The sequence below is a fragment of the Tiliqua scincoides genome, chromosome 5, assembly GCF_035046505.1.
Source record: "Tiliqua scincoides isolate rTilSci1 chromosome 5, rTilSci1.hap2, whole genome shotgun sequence".
Lineage (NCBI taxonomy): Eukaryota > Metazoa > Chordata > Lepidosauria > Squamata > Scincidae > Tiliqua > Tiliqua scincoides.
In genome coordinates, this window is record NC_089825.1 from 66,277,736 (window position 1) to 66,303,482 (window position 25,747).

At 45.7% G+C, this 25,747-nt stretch overlaps 1 protein-coding gene and 1 pseudogene across 1 annotated transcript in view; one reads left to right on the plus strand and one right to left on the minus strand.

Annotated features, from left to right (window-relative positions):
• ABCA13 (ATP binding cassette subfamily A member 13) overlaps window positions 1-25,747 on the plus strand; it is a 256,616-nt gene that overhangs the window by 53,565 nt on the left and 177,304 nt on the right. The window contains exons 16-19 of the mRNA XM_066629193.1: window positions 4,385-4,506; window positions 7,984-8,178; window positions 9,119-9,283; window positions 23,271-23,448. Of these exons, the coding sequence (XP_066485290.1) occupies window positions 4,385-4,506; window positions 7,984-8,178; window positions 9,119-9,283; window positions 23,271-23,448 (660 nt within the window). The remainder of the gene's footprint in view (window positions 1-4,384; window positions 4,507-7,983; window positions 8,179-9,118; window positions 9,284-23,270; window positions 23,449-25,747) is intronic.
• LOC136654532 (5S ribosomal RNA) lies at window positions 8,288-8,404 on the minus strand (annotated as a pseudogene).

Consider the following 25,747-nt stretch of genomic DNA (forward strand, 5'->3'; position numbering starts at 1 on the left):
CCTCACCATCCAGAGGGCCAACCGCTTCTCTGGCGGGTTTCCTGCTTCTAACATATTTGAAGAAGCTTTTATTATTCCCCTTAATGTTGCTGGCCATGCGTTCCTCATAGTCTCTCTTGGCCTCCCATATCACCTTCTTACATTTCTTTTGCCACAGTTTATATTCCTTTTTATTCTCCTCATTAGGGCAAGACTTCCATTTACGGAAGGAAACTTCCTTGCCCTTCACAGCCTCTCTAACTTGGCTGGTTAGCCATGCGGGCACCCTCCTGGATTTAGTGGAACCCTTCTTTCTTTGTGGTATACACCTCTGCTGGCCCTCTATTACTGTTGTTTTAAGCAGCCTCCATGCACTCTGTAGAGATTGGACTCTTTTTACCCTCCCTTTCAACCTCCTTCTAACCAGCCTCCTCATTTGAGGGAAGTCCGCCCGTCGGAAGTCAAGGGTTTTTGTTAGAGATTTACCTGGTATTCTTCCCCCAATGTGCACGTCAAAACAGATCGCAGCATGATCACTGTTCCCCAATGGCTCAGTAACGTTTACATCTCTAACCAGGTCCTGCGTACTGCACAATATTAAATCCAGAGTCACCTGTCCTCTGGTGGGCTCCGTGACTAGCTGATCTAAGCCACAGTCATTAAGCACGTCAAGAAATCCGGTTTCCTTATCGTGACCAGAACACAAATTGACCCAGTCAATATGAGGATAATTGAAGTCCCCCATGATTACAACCCTGTCCCTCCTTGACACCTCCCTGATCTGTTTCCTCATTTCAAGGTCCCCATCAGATTTCTGGTCTGGAGGACGATAGCACACCCCCAGTATTACATCGCTGCACAAGCCTGGTAATTTAACCCACAGAGATTCTACGGTGGAGTCGGACCCACCTTCAATCTCTACTTTGCTGGATTCTATCCCTTCCTTAACATAAAGGGCCACCCCACCTCCAACACGCCCCTGCCTGTCCCTCCTGTAGAGTTTATAGCCTGGGATTGCGGTATCCCACTGATTCTCCGCATTCCACCAGGTTTCCGTTATGCCCACTATGTCAATATTTTCCCTTGTCACCAGACATTCCAGTTCTCCCACCTTTGCTCATAGACTTCGGGCATTCGCATAAAAGCATTTATACACGGAATGTCCCAGGATGGGCTGCTTATTTGCTCCTTTGTCCCCGCATCCTCTCATTGTGCCAAACCATCTATCACATCCCATCACCCTACCTTTCCCAATTTCTTCTCCTACTCTGTCTTTGTCTTGTTGTTCTCTAACCTCCCCATCCTCATCCCATAGGGATGAGGAGTCCCGAACCGGATGCCCCTCGGCTCCTGTCGGCCTTCCCCCAGGGATCAGTTTAAAAGCTGCTCTGCCACCTTTTTAATGTTATGCGCCAGCAGTCTGGTTCCATTCTGGTTCAAGTGGAGCCCGTCCCTCTTGTACAGGCCCCGCTTGTCCCAAAACGTTCCCCAGTGCCTAACGAATCTAAACCCCTCCTCCCTACACCACCGTCTCATCCACACATTGAGACCCCTGATCTCCGCCTGCCTAGCTGGCCCTGTGCGTGGAACAGGTAGCACTTCAGAGAACGCTACCTTTGAGGTCCTGGCTTTCAGCTTCCTGCCTAAAAGCCTAAATTTGGTCTCCAGGACCTCCCAGCTACACTTGCCCACGTCGTTGGTGCCGACATGCACCACAGCCGCTACCTCTCCCCCAGCACTGTCTACTAGCCTGTCTAGATGAGAAGTGATGTCCGCAACCTTCGCACCAGGCAGGCAAGTCACCATGTGGTCCTCACATCCGTCGCAAACCCTCCTCTCTATGTTTCTAATAATCGAATCCCGCACTACAAGAAGCCCCCGACCCCCCTCCCACCGAGGAGTATCCCGAGTGCGCTCGGATACGGGCCCATCCCCTGGAGAAGGGGTCCCCCCTAGGGGATTGTTTCCCTCCTCTCCAGGATGACGTCCTCCAGTCCCGAGACTTCTCACCCGGGCAGCCGAGGAGCTGCACGCCTGAGGTTGGGACGAAGCCTGATCGTCCCCGGAAGTCTCCCCACGGTCCTCCTCTGCCTGCCTGCGCTTCTCCAGGTCGGCCACCAAGGCTTCAAGGGAGCGGACGCGTTCCCTGAGACCCTGGAGCTCTGTGCACCGAGGACACACCCATGACTTATGCCCCAGAGGCATATAATCATACATGTGGCACTCCATGCAGAACACTGGATAGCCCCCACCCTGCTGCTGGCTGTCTGACTGCATAGCTTTTTTTGTTGTTGTTGTTGTTGTTTTATTTAGGGGTCCTTTTAAAAACCGTACACTGGTTAGCAGCCCTCTTCTCAAGGGAAGAGGAAGGGCAGTGCATGGGGCCCTGGCCTCCTCGCCCTGCTGCTGAACTCTCAGTTTACTTGGCACTTAGTTCCCAGAGGCACCTGGGGTTCCCAGAGGCCACACGCGTCTGGAGAGAGCCTCACGCGATGGCAGGCCTAGCTTTATACTCCTGGCTGGCTCCTCCTCCCTCCTTCCTTCCTGATTGAAAGGGGGGCTGGTCTTCCCAGGTGAGTTTACAAAAGCTCAGGAAGACAAAAGGCTGCTGATGGGCGTGACCTACTCTGCAGGCTCCTGAATGGACTGCTTGGATTAGCCTAATGGGGCTCTTAATGGGTTGGGAATTGGCCCTTCCTAGGTTCTTTCCCTCCTAGCTCTGTTCTCTTAGGCTGGACTGTTTTTGTAACCTCAAGCTAGTTTTTATTTGGGTTTGTTTAATTATTTATTGCTCTCTAGATCCTGTGTCCCAATTTACTGACCTGTTTAGGTTATGTTCTAACTTACATTAAGTTTAACCTGGGTTAAGTATAGGTTTAATTTAAACAAGTAGAAAAACCTGCTTTCCACTTTATCCTCCTCCCTTCCTTCGATTAGGTGCTACCTTAGGTGCAGCTAACTTTCAACTTTGATTTAAATGCCTGACCCTTGGGCTCTTACTCACGAGTAGGACTCTGCTCTTACTCATGAGTAGACCTATGTACCTCCCTTAGGTGCTAACTTTCAATTTTGATTTAAGGTTGCTTTAAATGTAAGGTTAAGGTTAGAAGACAGGGAGTTAGAAAGACAAAGCGTTAGAATGAGTACACTTACCTCCTCCTCCTCCTGCTCCTCCTCCTCTCCTTCTCCAAAACTCAGAGGTCTCCTTGCCTTCTCCTCGCCCAGATGCTAAACTCTTGTGCCTTACCTGGCACTTAGTTCCCGAGGCACTTGGTTCCCAGAGGCCACACGCGTCTGCAGAGTGTTCAGAGGCCACGCACACCTGCTGAACTGGGCTGGCACAGTGATCTGGAGGGGCCATGGGGAGAGTGGGAAGGAGGCAGCAGGGAGGTGTTCTGGGGTGGGGGTGGGGGTGGGCAGGCAGAGGGCTTTCCTGGTGGTGGGCGAGGAGCAGGAGGTGGGGCCCGGACTCATCAGTTATGCCAGAGCTGAGCCCCATTCCTGGGTGGTCCGGGCAGTCCCAAGCAGTTTGAATTTGAGCTGCTGATTGAGGTGGCACAGATCCGAGTAGCCCCAGGGGGACTGCAGTGGCTCTCGCTGGGGTAAGGAGAAAAGTTTCCCCTTGCCTAGGGGCGAGCCTCTGGCTGCCTGAAACTTGTGCTGCGTACAGTGCAGGCACACTGGTGTGTCTGTTCCAGTGCAAGTTAGGATTGTGCTGTTGGTTTCTTTGCTGAGCTGGGTAGGTATTTGGAATCTTGTTAGAAAATAGTCTTCTGTTTCCTCACAGAATTGAAATTCCTAAGAAGCCATGAAAATTAGATGGGTATAAGGCCAATTTTATGATAGGGTGCATGTACCCCTAGTTCCCAACCTTTCGTCCTGTATCACAAATGAACCAGGCTGCTCTCTCAGTCTAACTATGAGTTACCATACCAGGCATGCTTCTGGTAGTGTTCCCTTTAGTCCCAGTGCCGTAAAGGCCACTTACTCACTTTCTTCTGTCAGAGTTGCACATTCGGGCATGTTTCATATACTCCTTGAATTCTGTTGCTCAAATATGCAGTGAGATAGCAGTGAGGCATGTCCTCTTTCTACAGTGTGTGGGACCCAGATGTGGGGGGACTTTCTGATGTATGCAGATGGTCTGATGTGTACAATCATTTTCTCTAAAAAGGGGTGGGTGTTGGTGGGATGCTTCATATGGAGTAACTGCCTCACAAGTAATGTCTTGTGTGGTGTGATGTGAGGTGACTGCAGTATTCCTACACCAGGCAAATCAGAACACCAATTGAATGAGTATATGAACTCAGCCGCTATTTCTTCCATCCCAAGTTTAAAGATGCATGACCCTGCCAAAGACTGCTTCTGCCTTTTTTTAAATGCACAATTTTATATTGTGTTGCAGATGTGAAAATCAAAGATTGTGTCCAGAATACAACTGAGCTGGTCCAGGAGCTTCATTCTTTAACCAATATCTCTGACAAAACCATCAGTATCGTAATGGAATCCAGTATTTCACATCCAAAGGTATACGATGGGGGAGGAAAAAGAAGAGTTTGTGTCATATAGAGTTATAAACTCCCCAAAATGCCTTTGTGCTATTTTTGTAGAGTGCCAGCATCAAATGATGGCCCAACCCTATCCACACTTACCTGGGAGTAAGCCCCATTGACTATAATGGGACTTACTTCTGAGTAGATGTGAATAGGCTTGGGCTCAGTAAGGTGCTTTATTCATATGTCACTGGAATGGCAGCTTCCTCACAATATGGTCCCACTCTACTTCATCTGTAACATGTGAAAGAAGAAATGGATGCAGACTGTGTTGAAAGGAAAGGGGCATTCTAAAAAGTACCTGGAGTGTTTATTGCAAGCTTGTTCATACATTCATGGGCTGTCAGCAAGTTTTGTCTAATGGTGGTGAAGTTTTGTGAGATAAGTGTCTAATATGGGCACTCCATATGGATGCCCAAATCACATTATCTCCTCCTCCCCAGCCCTTTCGTGAGGACTTAAGAATTTGCCCACAGTTCTTCTTCAGATGGGGAGAGGACAGACGTTAACATTGACTTCGCGACCATATGAAATGTGTTGATGTGAGAATGTAGGAAAAGGGCCATGGGAACCTGTAAAGCAAGTACTTTGCATAAAATATTGCTATGTCTTGTTGGGTAGGTGTTGGGGATCTTTCGAGAATATATCACAGAATGCCAGTTGTTTGCTCATTGAATCAGATAGGGAGCTTTTGAACATCATGGACTTTGAACAGCATAGCCAGCAACTCACAGTGAGGCTGGGGTAGTCACAGTAGTTTTCAACCTGGGAAATGCTGGGGTTGCATGGCAGCTTATTAGGGGTTTAACTAGGAGAAGATAAACCTCGACGGGGAAACAGAGAAGCTCAAGAGGTCTTGTCGGTGTCCTATGTGTTTGCTTTAGAGCAGGGGTGTTCAAACTTTTTGGCAGGAGGGCCACATCATCTCTCTGACACTGTGTCAGGGGCCATTTCAAATTTGAATAAATTTACATAAATGAATATATTAGAGATGGAACTTATATGAATGAAGGAAGGTCTTGCAATAGCTAAAGGCCTATAAAAGGCCTTGTACAAAGCAAGGCCGGCCTTTCCTTTGCTGCTGCTGCTGTACCACAGATGTGAAACAGCAAGCAGTGGAGGGAGCCCTCATCCCACAGCTCACGTGAGAGGTTGAACAGTTGCCCTCAGGCTGAGAGCAGTTGCTTTGGGCCAGTGTGGGCCCCAGCAAGCCTCTGGAGGGCCAGAGGCTCATTGGAGACTGGGGGCTCCCTGTGGGCTGGATTGGGAGTCCTCAAGGGCCGCAAGTGGCTCCCGGGCTGGGGTTTGGGCACCCCTGCATTAGAGCATGCTCCATAAACTCCTACAATACACTGGGATTCCATGGCAGGAATGCAGGGATTCCTTGACAGATGGGTTAGTGTGAAAGAAGGTAGAAATCTGAAAACCATTTATCTAGACCAGCTCCTAGTAACTCCCTCAAGGTGTATGTGGAGAATTATAACTGTAATTGCTACCCTTCACTTTGGGGAAGTCTGAGTTATTTGTTGCTTGACTGTCCTAGAAAGCATTGGCTCCTCACTGCATGCCATATCTCCATCTCTGTTGCCTTCTGCACTTATATGGCTTGGAGTGGCATTATTCTGGGCCTCATAAGGCAGAAGTGGAATACTGAATTTCTTCTCATTGCTTTGTGCTTGAAATTGGGATAGTGGAGATAGCCAACTCAGACAAATGGCCATTAGATGTCACTGGTGCTCCACAACAAAGTAAGGTGCAAGAAAGTTTCTTTCCATTGGAAGCTTCCCTGTTAAAATCCGGTTTGGATCTGTTTGGATTCGCTTCCAAGGCAGGTTTAATTCTTATTTTAATTTTATTTCTATTTGTTCCTTTGCATCTTCCGTAATGAGAGGAACTGGCATTGTTGCTTGTTGATTTAGACAAAAAGTTCAGTAAGAGTGGAATTTGACATAAAGCTCTAAGTTTGTATTCTTGTGAATTATCCAGGCTTTGGGACTGAATTATGAAACAACATCCACAGTAGCACCATAGGAGAGTGGAGAACAGGAAAGTAGAGGGCAGTCCAAGGTGGCTGAGTTATAGAGATCTGTTTTACAGGATAGCAGTGAATGGGTTCAGCCTTCATATTGTTGTGTAAAATGGACTTTCTGTGAGGAGGCAATTTATATTGCTCCTCTAAAAAGGTTGTTGGTTTTTCTTTTCTCTTATAATTCTCTCTCTGTGGTAAATATATGCACAAGCACTAAGCTTGGCCTTAGTATGTTGGCAACAACGACAACAGTCGCGCCTGCACAAGAGCAAACTCTTGGCCTTGGTAGTATGCTGAGTGTCTGAAGCCCAGTGAAGTAAACAATGGGAGGTCTTTATCTCAAGAATGTTTTGCGGTTAGCTAGAAAGCCAGCTAGTTATAGCCAGTATAAATCTCAGCAACCTTCAGTAATTTTCCCTATTGCCTCATGTATTTTGAGATTCAATAAAAAGGGCTTGCTGAGAGCTAACTGGAAGCTTTTTTCCTCAGTTCCAGCTCTCCCCCTGCCTCTATACTTTGAAACCAGTCTGTGTCTCTTCATTGCTTTGACTTTCTGCTGTTCTAGCCTCACTTTTAACCCTTCAGTGCTCTGCACTCCATCAGGCAGCAAGGTCCAAGCCTTGTGTGCTTCCCAAGTAGCATTGCGTTGCAACATCTCTCGTCACACATGATGAAATATTACACAAGGGTTCATTGTGGGATTGTCATTGTAGGATTTTAGAAATACCTTAGTAGGTGGTCGGGGGTGGGTGGATGGGTGAGGAGAGGAGCCAGGAACAGATTCTGACTGATCAGATGTGGACCTTGGTGGATGTTGGTGATTCAGGAGATGGAACTATGCAAAGTTTGGCAAATCAGTGGGTGGGATTAATAGAAAACAATTATATAACCCTCATCACATGCCTCAAAATATTGCATTTATTTAACAAAATACCTATGACTAAACTCAAGGCCAAATGCCAACTGGGAAGATAAATTTTCCCAGGTTCATGGGACAATAGGTTTATGGGACAATATAAACTCCATTTCTGAAATGTCATATCTTTTGCAAGTAGGGGAAGAAGAACACATTTTTATTTCCACCCCTTCCTTTCACCTGGACAATGTCGTTTTTGAACCTTTTCCCCTCATGCCTTTTTTCTCAATTACAGTGCTTCCTCCCCTGAAACTGTTTGCCCCATGCTTGTTGAACAAAGCTCCCTGCCCCATTTTGCTGCAGTATTTAGTTTTCTGCTCCCTTGATGTTTTGTACTGGTTCAATACATTTGTATATGCAAAAATCCAAAGAGTTACTTTAAATGAGGCTAAGGCCTTGCTCATACCTAGTGAGCTTCCCCTGCTTTTTAGGAAGATTTTACGCCTGCAACTTTCATAGTCTTTTCAGATATATTTTAAACTATACATTTACTTTCATTGTGACAGTTCTTTTCTAGTGCCCTGGCAGTGCTGTTAGTTGGCAAATGTGATGTGGAAGCACTTAGCCCTTTGCTGACTTTTCCAGCAGAAGGTAAAAGTCCTGCTGCCATCAAAGAACTTTGCTCTCTGCCACCACAGGAGTTGTACACCATGATGATACTTCTTTTGCAGAACCTGAATCTGCGCAACATCATTTATAAGGTGAACAAATCAGTTTTTTATTTTCTGCCCATTTCTGAAGTTGGCTTAAAAGGGGGGCTTAAAAGAAACTTTGTTGGCAACCTTCAGTCTCGAGAGACTATGGTATATAAGCCTACAGCACCTGGTATTCTCAGGCAGTCTCCCATCCAAGTACTAACCAGGCCTGACCCTGCTTAGCTTCCGAGATCAGATGAGATCGGGCATGTGCAGGGTAACAGTTAAAGACATTATCAGAAAAGTAACTAGCAGAAAAGACAGAAATTTTGAGTACAATAAAATTCAAAGTGAATGTGGGCTTCTTCCTTTGGCAAGTCACTTGAGTTGAGAGAAAGCCAAAAAAGTTTCATAAGTGAAATTTCTTAAGGGGGGGGGGGTGATTCACAGAGCCGTAAGTTGTAACTGGTTGAGGTCTACAGTGAAGTTGGAAGTGGATTTTCTCAGGAAAATGCTTGGAAGCTAGCTCCCCCCTGAAAAAAAGTTTCAATTATTAAGATTAGTGAAATTTCTCTAGGGTGGGCTTCTATATGAAGGGGGTGGGGAGGGCATGGGGGATTAGGGAGGAAGGAGGAGGAGGGATAAGGGGCCAGGAGGCTGTGGGATGGAGTGGATTTGGTGGTGAAGTCGTGCGCCAGATCCTGTCCTTTTTTCCGCAGCCTTCCTGTTCCCTTTCTCTACTTGAAACTGTGCCAGCTAATGAGCTGGCAGCGGTCCAGGGAGACCCATTGTGGAGCAGGAGGCTTATGGTAGGTGATTTCCAGGGGAAAAGGGATTTAAATCCCCCTTCCCTTCTGAAGCCACCTGTTCTGTAAACCAACTGGATATAGCATGCACCTTTTTGACACAGCTGCACATGCCGGGGGAAGGGGTTGGATTGGGCCAAAAATTAATTAACCAAATGAAAAGAAGGAGTAATGTTAGTATTTTCCACTTTACCTTTAAGATCAAAATACCATCTGAAGTAGACAACTTACTCAATACACTGTTGGATGTTGTATCCAGCATCAGCTCTCTTCTAAATAAAGCTCAGCATGTCTTTGAAAATCTTCCTGTATTCCTTCAAACAATTAAAAGCACATCTCTCCTCGATATCTCTGCTTTTCAGTCGGTAAGTGTGTGATTTTATTCAGCTACATTTCTAACTAATTTTCAAGAATAACTTTGATAGAGGACTAATTTTAGGATATAGGCTAAATAATAGCGCCTTTTATAAGAAAACATATTGTGCATTGTCCAGACTACTGGATTATATTGAATAATGTGCCAGTGACGTCTTTATTTCCAGAAAACAGATTAGATGCTACATCTCCTGCTATTTCTAGTTATCTCCCTTCTTGATATAATTTAGATCATGAAAATCTTTTAAAGATTGCCATAATACACAATCAACGAAACTGAGCAGTGAATCTCTTGTTGGACAGTATTGTTTTACTGTGCAGAGTGTTCTCAAATAGTAAAATCTCTCTGCACATAGAAAACTAGGATGTCATGGAGAAGTGAAGACTAGAATTCTTTCCTTTTGACATGCTACATGGTAATGGACAGGGAGTTCTTGACGTAGGACAGCATTCAGTCATACACTATCCCATGTCTACCATTTCTGCAGTTCCTTGGAAGGATTGTTATACCTGTTCTCCTGATTGTGTGGTTCAACTCTGAAATGTAATGATGGATATGTAATATAGTCATTGTTTTGGGCCAGTGCCAGAAAGCAAATTATAAAGTCCTTTCCTCTTTAGCTGTTTATTTTTACTTGGCTTGTATTACACAGGTCTACAAAAAACAAACAAAGCAAAAAAAAACATACTTTTTTAGTTACCAAGGATATTTGAATGAATTTAGGATATTTTTGGAGTACTGAATTCAAAAATGGCAATGGTTTTGCCTGCGTGGCTCTCATTTTGGGGGTACGAAACCAACACCATGGCTTTCTCATAAAGAAGCTGTTTGAATAGGCATATAAGCCATACTACTATGCAATACCCCCAAATCTACAGCCAACTGGGCAAATCTGATGCCATTTTTGGATTCAGCACCTCAAATATATCCAAGGTCTAACTTTTAAGATCGCAAAATGTGTGTAGGCCTTTGTTGTTCTTATTAAGAGCACTCTATTTATATACTGCTTTTTTTACAAAAGTGGTGATGAAAAGGCAATTTTGGAATTGGGTTCTGTCCCTGGACTTGCCAAAAACTGCTGAACTCTGTTCTGCCAAGTTCTTGATTTCAGGAGTTGACTCCTCCATTCAAAGGTTAGTATGAAGAAAGGCTTAACCAAGTATTACCTTCAGAATTTTATTGGAAACGGTCCTTAAACAAAATACCTTAATCAGAGTTGGATGTGACAGACTTTTTATTAATATTGTCTTCAGCTCTGAGTGAGGGGGAAAATCCCAACAGATAAGTTCATAAAATAAGCTTAAGGAGTTTGACACAGTTTGTCTGGATCTTGTCTCCAACAGTGGTCAGTTTTGAATGCGTTAGATACACATAATATTGCTTTATATGAATAGAGTAATTTTTTGCTGTTTAGTATTATGGTATTCTTTTTATTTTCTCCTGGGAAAGTCATGCCTGCTTTTTGTCATCTTCATTCTTCTATGAAAGCCCCGGAGAGAAAAAAAATTCATTGATTTAGCAATTCAGTGTCTATCTTTTGTTAATAAATTGCCTGTGTGATTTTCTCAGACCTTTCTATCTCCATTACTGGTCTTTTTTGTTCCTTTCTGTATCTGGAGTAAGTTATTTGCCTTAATCGGTTTCTAATTTTCCCCTCCTTACGCTGGTCAGACAGTGGGGGGGGGGGGAGGACTAACGGCCCTATCCTTGGATGCTCTATAGAAGCATAGCAAATGATAAGATTGGTTGCATAAAGAATCCTCCTTTGCAGCCCCAGGATTTGGAACCCCAGAATAATAACTGCTTGAGCCTCCCTAATAATAATAATAATAATAATAATAATAATAATAATAATAACTTTATTTTTACCCCGCCTTTCTCCCCGAAGGGACTCAAGGTGGCTTACAACAGATTAAAACATAATTTAAAAACAAATAAAAACATATTAACACATCATAAAAAACAGGAGTCAGAATAAAAAATAGGTAAAAAGAGCATAGAGCAGCAGCAAGTCATAAAAGAATCAGGCCTGTAAAAAATATTAAAAGATGTTAAAAAGATGTTAAAAGGCCGAGAACTCAGAAGGCTTGTTTAAACAGAAGGGTCTTCAGGCCTTGCCAAAAGGTCTCAAGAGGGAGCCTTTCTTAAGTCAAGGGGAAGGGAGTTCCATAGTGTTGGTGCCACTACTGAGAAGTGGCATTTCTATTTCTTGCAGCCTATTTCTTGCAGCCGCCCCACGTACCTCCCTAGGCGGCGGCACTTGTAAAAAGGCCTTCTCTGATGACCTAAGAGGACGAGCCGGATTGTATGGGAGTAGGCGATCTCTAAGATACCCTGGCCCAGAGCAGTATAGGGCTTTAAAGGTCAATACCAGCACCTTGAATTGGGCCCGGAAACGAATGGGCAGCTAATGCAGCCGCTGGAGAAGCAGACTGACAGAGTCAAACCGCCTACCTCCAGTAACCACACGGGCCTCCACATTCTGCACTAGTTGCAGTTTCCGAACTGTCTTCAAGGGCAGCCCCACATAGAGTGCGTTACAGTAATCTAATCTCGATGTCACCGAAGCATGGATCACCGTGGCCAGGTCTGCACGATCCAAGTACAGCCGCAGCTGGTGCACCAGCCGAAGCTGAGCGAAGGCCCCCCTAGCCACAGCCGCCACCTGGGAATCCAGGAGCAGCTGTGAGTCCAGGTGGAACCCCAAGCTGCGGACCTGCTCCTTCAGAGGGAGTGCAACCCCATTCAGTGCAAGCCGATAGTCCAGCACCTGCATCGAGGATTTCCGAACCAAGAGTGCCTCTGTCTTATCCGGATTTAATTTCAGCTTGTTAGCCCCCATCCAGATCCTCGCTGCCTCCAGACAGCGCTCCAGGCCCTCAACCGCCACCTTGGAGTCTGGAGAAAAGGAGAGATAGAGCTGGGTGTCATCGGCATATTGATGGCACCCCACTCCAAACCCCTGGATGACCTCTCCCAGTGGTTTCATGTAGATGTTAAATAGCATGGGGGACAGAATTGAGCCCTGTGGCACCCCGCATCTCAAGGGCCAGGGTGTCGAACAGGCATCACCCAGCACCACCATCTGGGACCGACCCTCCAAGTAGGAGCGGAACCACCGCAAAACAGTGCCTCCAGCTCCCAACTCGCCAATCGGCCCAGAAGGATACCATGGTCGATGGTATTGAAAGCCGCTGAGAGGTCCAGCAGGACCAACAGGGATGCACTCCCTCTGTCCAGTCCCCGGCGTAGGTCATCCACCAAGGCGACCAAGGCGGTTTCCGTCCCAAAGCCCGCCCTGAAGCCAGATTGAAAAGGATCCAGATAATCCGCTTCATCCAAGACCCTCTGGAGTTGGGATGCCACCACCCGCTCAATTACCTTGCCCAGAAACGGGATGTTGGAGACTGGCCGGTAGTTATCTAACACAGTGGAATCCAGGGAGGGCTTCTTCAGGAGGGGGCGAACCACTGCCCGTTTCAAAGCAAGTGGTAATGTCCCCTCCATCAAGGAAGAGTTGACCACCCTCCCTGTCCACTCAGCCAGTCCACCCTGGGCAGCTCTCATCAACCAAGCTGGGCAAGGGTCGAGCAGGCAGGCAGATGGCCTCACACTCCAAAGGAGTCTGTCCACATCCTCAGGCTGTACAAGCTGAAAAGAATCCCACAACACTGGACAAGCAGTTGCCAAGGGGACATTGTCAGACACTGTCAATGTGGCATCCAAGTTGTGACGAATACGATCGATTTTATCTGCAAAATGTTGCGCAAACACGTCACAGCGGCTGACCGTGTATTCCTCCTGGTCTACTGGGGGGGCCTGATGGAGGAGGCCCCGCACCACACGGAACAGCTCTGCCGGACAGTTGTCAGCAGACACAATGCAGCAGAGAAGAACGTTCTCTTCGCTGCTACCACCGCCACGGAATAGGCTCTGTAATGAGCTCTACTCCGTGTCCGATCGGATTCATCCCGAGTTTTCTGCCACCGTCGCTCTAGACGCCTGCCCTGCTGCTTCATCATTCGCAGCTCCTCAGTGAACCAAGAAGCCGCTCCAAGTCTGCGACGTGGCAGAGGTCGCTCCGGAGCAATCTCATCCACTGCCCTGGTCATTTCCCCATTCCAGAGGTCAACCAGGGCCTCAGATGAGACGCCAGTCTTGGCAGTGGGGAAATCCCCCAGAGCCCTCAGGAAACCTTCAGGATCCATTAGCCTCCGGGGGTGGACCATAGAAAACGGTCCCCCGCCTCTGCGGAGGTAGGAAGTCGCAACAAGCCTAAACCTTACCAGGAAGTGATCTGTCCATGACAACGGAGTGATCTTGATCTCCTCTACATCCAGATCACTGCCCCCGTGCCCAGCTGTAAACACCAGGTCCAGCACGTGTCTTGCAGTATGTGTCCTCCCTATTCTCATTGGCTCTAGTTTCCCAGAAATCCCTATTTTAAAAAGGGCAGGGAAAGGCTGCTGGTAGGTTGGTCTAGAGTTTCTGTTCAAAGTGCCTTGATTATATCCCTGAACAGGTCTGTTTTCTTTCTCCTTTTTGCTTTTCCCTGTCTCATAAGAACATAAGAACATAAGAACAGCCCCACTGGATCAGGCCATAGGCCCATCTAGTCCAGCTTCCTGTATCTCACAGCGGCCCACCAAATGCCCCAGGGAGCACACCAGATAACAAGAGACCTCATCCTGGTGCCCTCCCCTACATCTGGCATTCTGACTTAACCCATTCCTATAATCAGGAGGTTGCGCATACACATCATGGCTTGTACCCCATAATGGATTTTTCCTCCAGAAACTCGTCCAATCCCCTTTTAAAGGCGTCTAGGCTAGACGCCAGCACCACATCCTGTGGCAAGGAGTTCCACAGACCGACCACGCGCTGAGTAAAGAAATATTTTCTTTTGTCTGTCCTAACCCGCCCAACACTCAATTTTAGTGGATGTCCCCTGGTTCTGGTATTATGTGAGAGTGTAAAGAGCATCTCCCTATCCACTCTGTCCATCCCCTGCATAATTTTGTATGTCTCAATCATGTCCCCCCTCAAGCGTCTCTTTTCTAGGCTGAAGAGGCCCAAACGCCGTAGCCTTTCCTCATAAGGAAGGTGCCCCAGCCCCGTAATCATCTTAGTCGCTCTCTTTTGCACCTTTTCCATTTCCACTATGTCTTTTTTGAGATGCGGCGACCAGAACTGGACACAATACTCCAGGTGTGGCCTTACCATCGATTTGTACAACGGCATTATAATACTAACCGTTTTGTTCTCAATACCCTTCCTAATGATCCCAAGCATAGAATTGGCCTTCTTCACTGCCACCGCACATTGGGTCGACACTTTCATCGACCTGTCCACCACCACCCCAAGATCTCTCTCCTGATCTGTCACAGACAGCTCAGAACCCATCAGCCTATATCTAAAGTTTTGATTTTTTGCCCCAATGTGCATGACTTTACACTTACTGACATTGAAGCGCATCTGCCATTTTGCTGCCCATTCTGCCAGTCTGGGGAGATCCTTCTGGAGCTCCTCACAATCACTTCTGGTCTTTACCACTCGGAAAAGTTTGGTGTCACCTGCAAACTTTGCCACTTCACTGCTCAACCCTGTCTCCAGGTCATTTATGAAGAGGTTGAAAAGCACCGGTCCCAGGACAGATCCTTGGGGCACACCGCTTTTCACCTCTCTCTATTGTGAAAATTGCCCATTGACACCCACTCTCTGCTTCCTGGCCTCCAACCAGTTCTCAATCCACGAGAGGACCTGTCCTCTAATTCCCTGACTGTGGAGTTTTTTCAGTAGCCTTTGGTGAGGGACCGTGTCAAACGCCTTCTGAAAGTCCAGATATATAATGTCCACGGGTTCTCCCGCATCCACATGCCTGTTGACCTTTTCAAAGAATTCTATAAGGTTGGTGAGGCAAGACTTACCCTTACAGAAGCCATGCTGACTCTCCCTCAGCAAGGCCTGTTCGTCTATGTGTTTTGAGATCCTATCTTTGATGAGGCATTCCACCATCTTACCCGGTATAGATGTTAGGCTGACCGGCCTATAGTTTCCCGGGTCCCCCCTCTTTCCCTTTTTAAAAATAGGCGTGACATTTGCTATCCTCCAATCTTCTGGTACCGTGGCCGTTTTGAGGGACAAGTTGCATACCTTAGTCAAGAGATCTGCAACTTCATTCTTCAATTCCTTAATAACCCTTGGGTGTATGCCATCAGGGCCCGGTGACTTATTGATCTTTAATTTATCAATGAGGTCTGAAACATCTTCTCTTTTAAACTCTATCTGACTTAACTCCTCGGTTAGGAGGGGCCGTTCGGGCAGCGGTATCTGCCCGAGGTCTTCTGCCGTGAAGACAGATGCAAAGAACTCATTTAATTTCTCTGCCATCTCTAAGTCTCCTTTTATCTCCCCTTTCCCTCCCTCACCATCCAGAGGGCCAACCGCTTCTCTGGCGGGTTTCCTGCTTCTAACATATTTGAAGAAGCTTTTATTATTCCCCTTAATGTTGCTGGCCATGCGTTCCTCATAGTCTCGCTTGGCCTCCGCTATCACCTTCTTACATTTCTTTTGCCACAGTTTATGTTCCTTTTTATTCTCTTCATTAGGGCAAGACTTCCATTTACGGAAGGAAGCTTCCTTGCCCTTCACAGCCTCTCTAACTTGGCTGGTTAGCCATGCGGGCACTCTCCTGGATTTAGTGGAACCCTTCTTTCTTTGCGGTATACACCTCTGCTGGGCCTCTATTACTGTTGTTTTAAGCAGCCTCCATGCACTCTGGAGAGACTGGACTCTTTTTACCCTCCCTTTCAACCTCCTTCTAACCAGCCTCCTCATTTGAGGGAAGTCCGCCCGTCGGAAGTCAAGGGTTTTTGTTAGAGATTTGCCTGGTATTCTTCCCCCAACGTGCACGTCAAAACGGATCGCAGCATGATCACTGTTCCCCAATGGCTCAGTAACGTTTACATCTCTAACCAGGTCCTGCGTACCGCACAAAATTAAATCCAGAGTCACCTGTCCTCTGGTGGGCTCCGTGACTAGCTGATCTAAGCCACAGTCATTTAGCACGTCAAGAAATCTGGTTTCCTTATCGTGACCAGAACACAAATTGACCCAGTCAATATGAGGATAATTGAAGTCCCCCATGATTACAACCCTGTCCTTCCTTGTCACCTCCCTGATCTGTTTCCTCATTTCAAGGTCCCCATCAGATTTCTGGTCTGGAGGACGATAGCACACCCCCAGTATTACATCGCTGCTCAAGCCTGGTAATTTAACCCACAGAGATTCTACGGTGGAGTCGGACCCACCTTCAATCTCTACTTTGCTGGATTCTATCCCTTCCTTAACATAAAGGGCCACCCCACCTCCAACACGTCCCTGCCTGTCCCTCCTGTAGAGTTTATAGCCCGGGATTGCGGTATCCCACTGATTCTCCGCATTCCACCAGGTTTCCGTTATGCCCACTATGTCAATATTTTCCCTTGTCACCAGACATTCCAGTTCTCCCACCTTTGCTCGTAGACTTCGGGCATTCGCATAAAAGCATTTATACACGGAATGCCCCAGGATGGGCTGCTTATTCGCTCCTTTGTCCCCGCATCCTCTCATTGTGCCAAACTGTCTATCACATCCCATCTCCCTACCTTTCCCAATTTCTTCTCCTACCCTGCCTTTGTCTTGTTGTTCTCTAACCTCCCCATCCTCATCCCATAGGGATGAGGAGTCCCGAACCGGATGCCCCTCGGCTCCTGTCGGCCTTCCCCCAGGGATCAGTTTAAAAGCTGCTCTGCCACCTTTTTAGTTTAAAAGCTGCTCTGCCACCTCTGTCTCCTCCAATCAATACATTTCCTAAGTAACTTATTTACCCTGTTCATTTTATACCTGCCTCTTCCATGCCTGCCTGTTCTGAGTTTGTCTGCTCAGACTTCCTATCTTTCTATTTGTCCAACTGTGCTATCCATGTACTGGCTTGTCTCTCACAGCTTTCCATAAAGCCAATAAAGGGGGATGATGACACCTGTGGTACTTGACCCAGCTCCAGTGTGGAAAACCATATTTTCCCCTATCCCTATTTGGCATAACTATTTGCACAGCTGTTTGATGCTTCTGTGCCTCACGGCCGAACCACAATCACCCCCGGCGACAAGGAAGACTCAGAGGCAGAAGTTCACCACCACACTCCTCCTTTACTTATGTACAGATATTTACAAAGTCCAAGTAGTACAAACGGTACACGATCCACTCTCCAACCAACGTAGCCTCCGGCTCACAATGCTCTGCTTCTCCCACACACTTGCTTGCCTCTGCTGGACATTTATATTTCTTGCAGCCAATCACAGCATTGGGAATTACTGCACAGTCATGCTGACTGTGCAGCTGCTGCCACACACACACACACACACACACACACATGAAATCACCTGATGCAATATCACTAGATATTGCATCAGCATGAAGCTCCCAGGATGCTGTGCACTCCTGGTTTGGCCAAGGCTTCAGGCCTGATACTGTGCAGCCAGTAAATTACCAGTCAGGCTGGGGTTCAACCTGTGACAGTACTGTATAACCCAGAAGAAATGTATTTGGGTCTGGAATGATCCTGAAAGGAGCAGGGCTGGCAATACTCATGCACTATCCTGCTGACTACTAGCCTGGCTTTGGAGCAGCACTCTTTGAAGCAATACCCTGCCTGGATGTTTTACATGGGTGTACATGGGTTTTACATGGGTACCCTCCCTGGATGTTTTACATGGGTAGTACATGGGTGAAGGGCCTACCCACTCTTCTCAAGCATACTTCACCTTTTGAAATGAACGTAAATAAGAAACCAAATAAGAGAAGGGCAAATCTCCAATGCGAACGTATTTTGGCTTTATACCACTTCAGCTTTTAGGACTCCCTCTAAAGAATCCTGGTAATTTTCTTTTGGTGAAGATATTGCATTAGAGATCCTTAAGAGGATCTCTTTAGAGGTTCTGCTGCATTTAGAGGTCATTTTAAAGGTCTCTGCTGCATTAGAGATCCTTAGGCTACAATCAAATACACACTTTTCTGGGAGTAACCCCGTTGGATTCAATGGGACTTACTTCTGAGTAGACATGCGTAGACTTGTGCTGTAAGTCTCTTTTCATGGAACTATATCTCCCAGGGTACCCAGGGGAGCGAGGACTGCTATTAAGCCAGTTTAATGGTATAGATTTTCCTATTCAGGACCAGTAATCTGTAATCCTTATCCCACTTGCTCCAGACAAAATATCCCCATAATAAAGCAAACTGAGCACTTTTTCTAGGCAATGGGCTGGTTAGGACAAACAGGCTAAATGCATGTGAGTGTGGGTGCAACAGGACTGAAAAATCTAGAGTGTGTGTGTCAACCTTCCTGTAGGCTTCTATCTCAGTGTTCTAGAACTTGGTGATTACAATGATGTCATCTCCAAGTGCTCTACATCCACCCCCACACAACCCCATAGGGCTCTGTACACTCTGGTAGAAAATTAGAGGAAACTTTGGCATGTACACCTGATGGTAAATATAGAACAAGACTGGGAGGTTAAGGCTTGTGCATCTATACAAGTGTGATATTTGAACATGGGTGGTTAGTTTGCCCTAGAGCTGGGACAATGATGCCCAATTGGTGGAGTACAGTGGACATGATGATCCCATTCTCTGACAGCTTACAGTGTATCAGCATGTCTTAGTCAGCTCTGAGTGGTTTGTGGATTGAAAGTTAAGCTATACTTTTTATATTCTGCAAATAAGAAGCCCCTTTGCCCTTTGACTAGTTTGCTCACTTGTACAGTCATTCATATTTGCCTGCCTTGCTGTCTCTAGTAAATTTATTTTACTAAATGGCATAAATAGCCCTTGGGCATATGCACATTTTCTCTTTCTAAAATGCTTATCGTATCCCTTCTGTGTCCTTGCTGCTGGGATTTCATCTAGTGATAGCTGGGAGCAAATTTCCAATTTAGTAGATGGGCAAGTATAATCTGCTTTTTCCCCCTTGCCCTGATATATAAGAAATTTAATTGATGAGCTACAATACATCCCTTGGGCCAAGTCTGATGATTCAGACAATTGACTTTCTCTGCTTTAGCTACCTGCATGAGGACTGTATGTCACTTTTTTTTAGTACTGCCCTGACATTTGGCTAGCTTTGAGGTCTGGATTAAAATGGATGGATTCGAGGGAGCTGAAGCATGTCTTGAATTCTTGACACAACTGCTAAAAATTCGTTGCTTTATCAAAATGAGAGAGGGATTTAGCTCACCAACTTGTGTGATTTAGGAAACTGCCATGGAGCAAGGGTACTGGAGATCTTTTTCCACTCCTCCCAACTCACTGTAAATAACTATCCAATTGTATTGGCAACCTTCAGTCTCGAAAGACTATGGTATCGCGCTCTGAAAGGTGGTTCTGGCACAGCGTCTAGTGTGGCTGAAAAGGCCAATCCGGGAGTGACAATCCCTTCCACACCATGACTTTGTGTACCTTGGCTCAACGATCTCCGACACTCATTCTCTCGATACCAAGCTAAACAAGCGTAACTATCCAATATGCTGCTATTAATTTGGGTTACAATCATCCAGCATCTTTTCCTATGAACAAGCCTATCACCAGAAATGTTGCAGTAGGAGTGGTGGAGAAGCTTACGTGTCCATTAGGGATTAAGTTGATGAGAAATGGGGGGGGGGGACGACGACTGGAAATGAATGTAGTCATGTTTGTTTATAAAATCAGCTTGATAAAATTAAAAGTTAGTAAAATTTTAAAAATTGTCCAGGTGCTTTTTGGTCACCCCATTGCCTTTGTACTAATTGGAGGTGACCCTGGAAGGCTTCTTTCTGACTATGAGCAACTGGGTAAAATACTACTTGCACACTTTCCTTTAATCTATAAGTCAGGGATCTCCAAACCCCAGCCCGGGGGCCAGATGCGGCCTGCAGTAAGCCTCTTTCTGGCTCGCGGCAACCTCTTTTCCCCTGAAGCCTCTGGCCCACTCAACTGAACATGACCAGAACTGTGCTCTGATTGTGACTGGAGGATGTTCTGAGGGCCAGAGAGGTTGAATGAATGAGCCCATTCATTCATTTATTCACTCATCTAAGTTCCATCTCTAATTTATTTATTTAAATTTTATATTTAAATTTTTTTTCCGGCACTCCACACCACGCCACATATTTGATGTGGCCCTCTGGCCAAAAAGTTTGGAGACCCCTGCTATAAGTAAAAGGGGTAGCAACTTAGACCTGACCTAAAAAAAGAGACAGCCCAATCTTAACCAGCTTTCCAGTGCGGATGCAGCAATGCCAGTGGGGTACACACTGCATCCTGTGGTGGTGGGGGCAGTCATGGAGGCCTCCTCAAGGTAAGAGAATTTTTGTTCCCTTACCTTGGGGCTGCATTGCAGCTGCATCTGTTCTGGAGAGTTGGTTAGGATCGGGCAGTTAGACTGATCCTTTCATCACATCTGAGAACTCTGGAAACTGTATAGACTACAGATCTCTAGCAGAGAATGTTCAGTATTCTTGCCTAACTATAGTACTTAGGAGTATTTGGGGGGAAGCCATGACGACAGTTAAGCCATGCCAACATAAAACAGTTCTAAGTTTGTGTAGAGCCATGCCCTTAATTTTGTTTTTTGAATGAAAACTGAAAATTGAGGAAAATAGTCAGGAATATCTTTTCGGGCATGGGAGCCTCCCTGTATAGCCTCCCTGGCTATAGCTCTGTTTGAACAAAACCGATTGAAATGAATAAGACCACAAACTTTAATTGAATTTATTTATGGGGGGGGGGGCAATTCTAATCAGAGGCAACATAATTTAATAAATGGGGCTTTGCATAAAGAGTATAGCATCCCCCTGTATCTTTGGGTCCTGTACCTGGTTTCACTTCTCTGTGGTTCACAATCCCCCCCCAACTCTGCACAGAAAAAGCCAGACACGGGAGACAGTGACAGGAGGGCAGCAGTCAGAGACCAGATAAGTCATTTGGCAGGAGGTCTGGTCTAGAGGGTAGAGCCTCCGTTGGCCTGAAGATAACATCCGAAGGTCACCAGTTCGAGGCCACCGGCACCGTGAATGGCGAGACCTTGAAGCAGCTGACAAGCCGAGCCGAGTTATGCCGAGTTATTCCACCTGCTCTTTGTCAGCCTGTGTGGGAGGAAAATGGAGGCCAGAATGTGATACCAGATCATAAAAGATCCATCTGAAATGTTGTGGTTCTTGAAAGACAGAACCTTCTTCAATTGTAAAAATCCCTATTGGGATTTAGTATAGCCTGCCTATGTAAACCGCCTTGAATTAAAGTCTGAGGAGAAATCTGACGACCAAGAAAGGCGGTATATAAATACCTGTATTATTATTATTATTATTATTATTATTATTATTATTATTATTATTATTATTGTGATGGAGGAAGATTTGTGATCCGCTGCTTGTAGGGTTTGTGGCTATTGTTGGTTTCTGGTATCCTAAGTGGCAATTGGAACTTATCCCAAGTGGTTATGGGGGATACATGTATACCTTTATTTTCTGGTACTGTTTTGGTTTGAGTGTGTTACTGGGAATGGCAAAGACAATTTAACATTTTTCTTTTTAATCTTAAGCTTCCTTTCTTGACCTAGCTTGGATGTTATTACAAACCATAATTTGGAGCTAGGTTGGAATGGTGGGGGTGGGGTGGGTTCATTGCCCCTTCACAGCAAAGTGGCAGTTTTCTGTCATCTCCAATGGGAGGGTGACGGGTGTACCTTTTGGCGCATGGAAGCACTGTGAAATGGGCCCTCCCTCCCACTCTCACTCCCACATGGCTCCAAATGGAGCCGTTTCTGGGGCTACTGTTGCGTATGCACAGTGGAGGGAGTGTCTGCACATGTGCGGGGGTGACATGATGACCCAGGGGTGTCATTGCTTCCCCTGGCCCAGGTTCCTGCCCCCTCAGCTATGTTACTGATAATTTGTAATTACATGCACTAGAAGGTGTGACTCTCAGGTTTGCATGTTGACCCTCTTCCCTTCCTTTTACTCTTCCTCCTTCATGCCTGAGAGGAAGATGTTTAAAGTTTCCAAATCGCAGCCTTCCATTTTCTCCGAATTGTGAAACTATCTTGTTCAAATTTGGTTAACAAACCTGGATATCAAAGTAGGCTCTGATGTTTGTTTGATATCCTGGTTTGCTACCGTTATACTTTGTACAAACTACAGTTTCCTACATAGGGAGGAAATAGGCAGTTGTGGTTTGCTGCAAACTTTGAACACTTTCGCTCTTTGCATGTGGAGGGGGGAGCACATGAACTCATGGAAGCTGGCTGCTTGTGCATATAACAACAAATCATTATTTGCTTTACATCTGAACCAGACCACACCCCCAGAATGCAGCTATCTTGGTGGTGTAAATGTCTAGATAAAGATATTTCTTTAAATGTGAGTAATTGATTTATCACCTTGAAATTCTGCAATTGGTTAATAACCCTAAAGTGAATGGGACCTGCAGAGAACTTCCCAATGAACTAAGACCTTGGTTTTAGTTCTTCAAGAACACATTTTTAAATCCCAGTTTCCAGTTTTTTCTTCAGTATGCTCTGCTTGTATTGAAAATGACAACACAGTCTTTGCTATCAAGTTGTCCCTACATTCACATTCTTTTTGCTGTTCAGCCCATCAGAACATGACTTTGGAGAAAGGTTAAAATCATGCATTATACAAACTGTCACTCACATACTGCATTAAGTCATTAAGGTTGTAATACCTTCCTCAGCACAATAGTTGTCATGAGAACAAAAAAGGGAACAGTTTTTCGGGCCTTTGTAGGTAATCTCAGCATTGTCATGTTTTTGGCCTCTTTGGATGTCGTAACAAGGAAGACGTTTGAACTGTCATTGTAACCATGACAACTTTCATCTAGATGACAATTCAAGGCAACAGTGAAGTTTGAACTGATTTTTCATTTCTTGACAATTGCCGTTCCAGATTTTCCACAGTGGTCAACCCAGAAGTATTGCAGTCGGTTCGTTGCAGTCATTCATTAAGGCAGTATGTAAAGAAGAATCCTCATTCTTCAGCAACACAAATATGTTCATTGACATGCCTCGAATCACAGAAGTCTTGGAGGAAGACATGGCAAAATTCAGCATTCCCAAAGACTCATGTAGGAACAACAGGAATCATGTATTTGTACACTTGCATTAATAATGTCGCTGCATGTTTACATTGAATTCTGAAACTTTACCTCCTGTGTAAGATATTGTTCTCACAGTATTCAATTTCTCGGAGTGATAGAAACTTACAGCTGCAGGATCATCACCTTTTTGAGGAAAGAGAAATAGGGACAGACTCATTCTATTTTTGTACTATATGGGCGCAATCCTAACCCCTTATGTCAGTGCTTTCCCAGTGCCAATGGAACATGTGCTGCATCCTGCAGTTGGGTGTCACTCACAGAGGCCTCCTCAAAGTAAGGAAATGTTTGTTCCCTTACTTCAGAGCTGCATTGCCCTTATGTCGGTGCTGGAAAACACCGACATAAGGGGTTAGGATTGCACCCTATGTTTATGAATATAAATGTTGAGCATGAGGTTGCAGACAGCCATCCAGACAGATAGTGGGGCAGCACAATCCTATCTGACTCTCTGCATGGAGATGCGGTGGCGCTGGTGAGACCTCCACTGCATCCCACTGGGGAGTTTTGGCTGCTGGAGGTCTCCTTGAGGTAAGGGGATATTGGTCCCCCTTTCCCTGAGGTAAGCCCAAGGAGCCGATATGGGTCACCTTGGACCTGCGCCAGCTTGATTGCTGGTGCCGGTTTACATTGACCCGTGCAGGCAGATCACATCCAGGAAGGGGCTTTGAATTTGGCGCACACTGCTGCTGCCAAACCTGCTCCCCTCCTTTGCCCGATCCACCCATTCCCCCACCCCATCTCCTTCTCTTTCTGCCCCCATTCCTCCCCCTCCCTGCCCTGGTCTAACCCCTACTCACCAGTGTTGTAGCTGCTGCAAAGTGCAAAACACTTTATGGCTGTTTTGTGGCAGTCTATGCCAGTGGAACATTGTTCCACCAGCGCTTCAGTTAGAAATAATTGGGCCTTTAATCTGTCAAGCAGCATCAGTTTTTCCGAAAGCAAGGAGATTAGCAGCCCCCTCTTCCAAGGCTGCTTCTTACCAGTTGGATGCAAAATGCGGACTTCCTTTGGTGGCTATATTCTCATTGTCTGCTTTCTTCAGTTTATGCTAAGATTTCATGTTCCCCAAAGGTTACACGTATCAGCTACTAGAGATTTTTAAGCACCTAATGTGTTATACAGATATCTTTAGAGAAGGCATTGTCCAATGCAGTGTGGATGTCTGTAGCAATATATTAGCAACCATTAGTGAGCTGACATGGTAGATGTGGCAAATAACTTTATCAGAGATACAGGAGAAGAGCAAGCAATTCAGGTTCCTCTTTGTGCATATCAAGAATATATTACTCTTGCTTTGCAACTAATTTTCCACCAATGCTGGGTGTCTGCTTTAGATAATACCAATTTTTTCTTGCATTTTTTTTCATATTTTTTTGTGGGGAGGAAAATTTTAGAGAAAATAATTGTCCTTTTTGGGGGAGGGGAGGAAGGGTTCTGCTAAGATGTCTCAGTCAAAGGGGAATAAAAAAAGATTTCCTCCACTCAAATGGATACCCTCACTGGAAGCCACCAGCAAGGAGGACAGAAAAGACATGTAAAAGAGAGAACTGGAATGCACTGTACATATTGTCCCCTCTGTCTGCTGTTCTTTCCTCTGTGTGTATTGGTGGTGGTGGGGGGGGGGAAGATGCAGAGGTACAGTGTACATATACATGAAGAGAATGGAACACTGCATTACTCAGGCAATGCGCCACACATTTCTGGTTCTGTCTTTCACATGTTCTTTTCTTCCCAGTGAATGATGGCGTTCAGTGGGGTAGCCATTTCAGTGGAGAAATTATTATTTTTTATTTCCTTTTGGAACAAGATACTTGGGGGCAACCAAAAGGGTAACCCCAGTTTCAGCAGAGTTTCAAGAACTCCACAGGTATTACTCCACAGGTATTACCAAAGAAAATCACCCCCTCCCCTCCAAAACAGCAGAAAAGGCCATTCCATTTTTGAAGACAGAAAGTTGTTGTGAAATTGGAGATGGAATTTTAATCAGCCCTTGAATTTTGTTCCTTCCCAGCACCTGCTACACGCTGCTACTTAACATTTCAGTTTGTTCTAGCTCTCTGCCCCATAACTCAGTGATCTGAGTCATTATTCTTTAAATGCTTTGATGGCGAATTAGGCAGAAATCTCTAATGACTGAAAACACGATCAACTCTACCTTTGTTGTCTTTCAGAACATTGTCTGATGAGGATGATTCATTTGTTTTGTGCACTCTTAACAGGCAGAATGCTACATATTCTTCATCTCATTTGTTATCCCAGCAGTCCA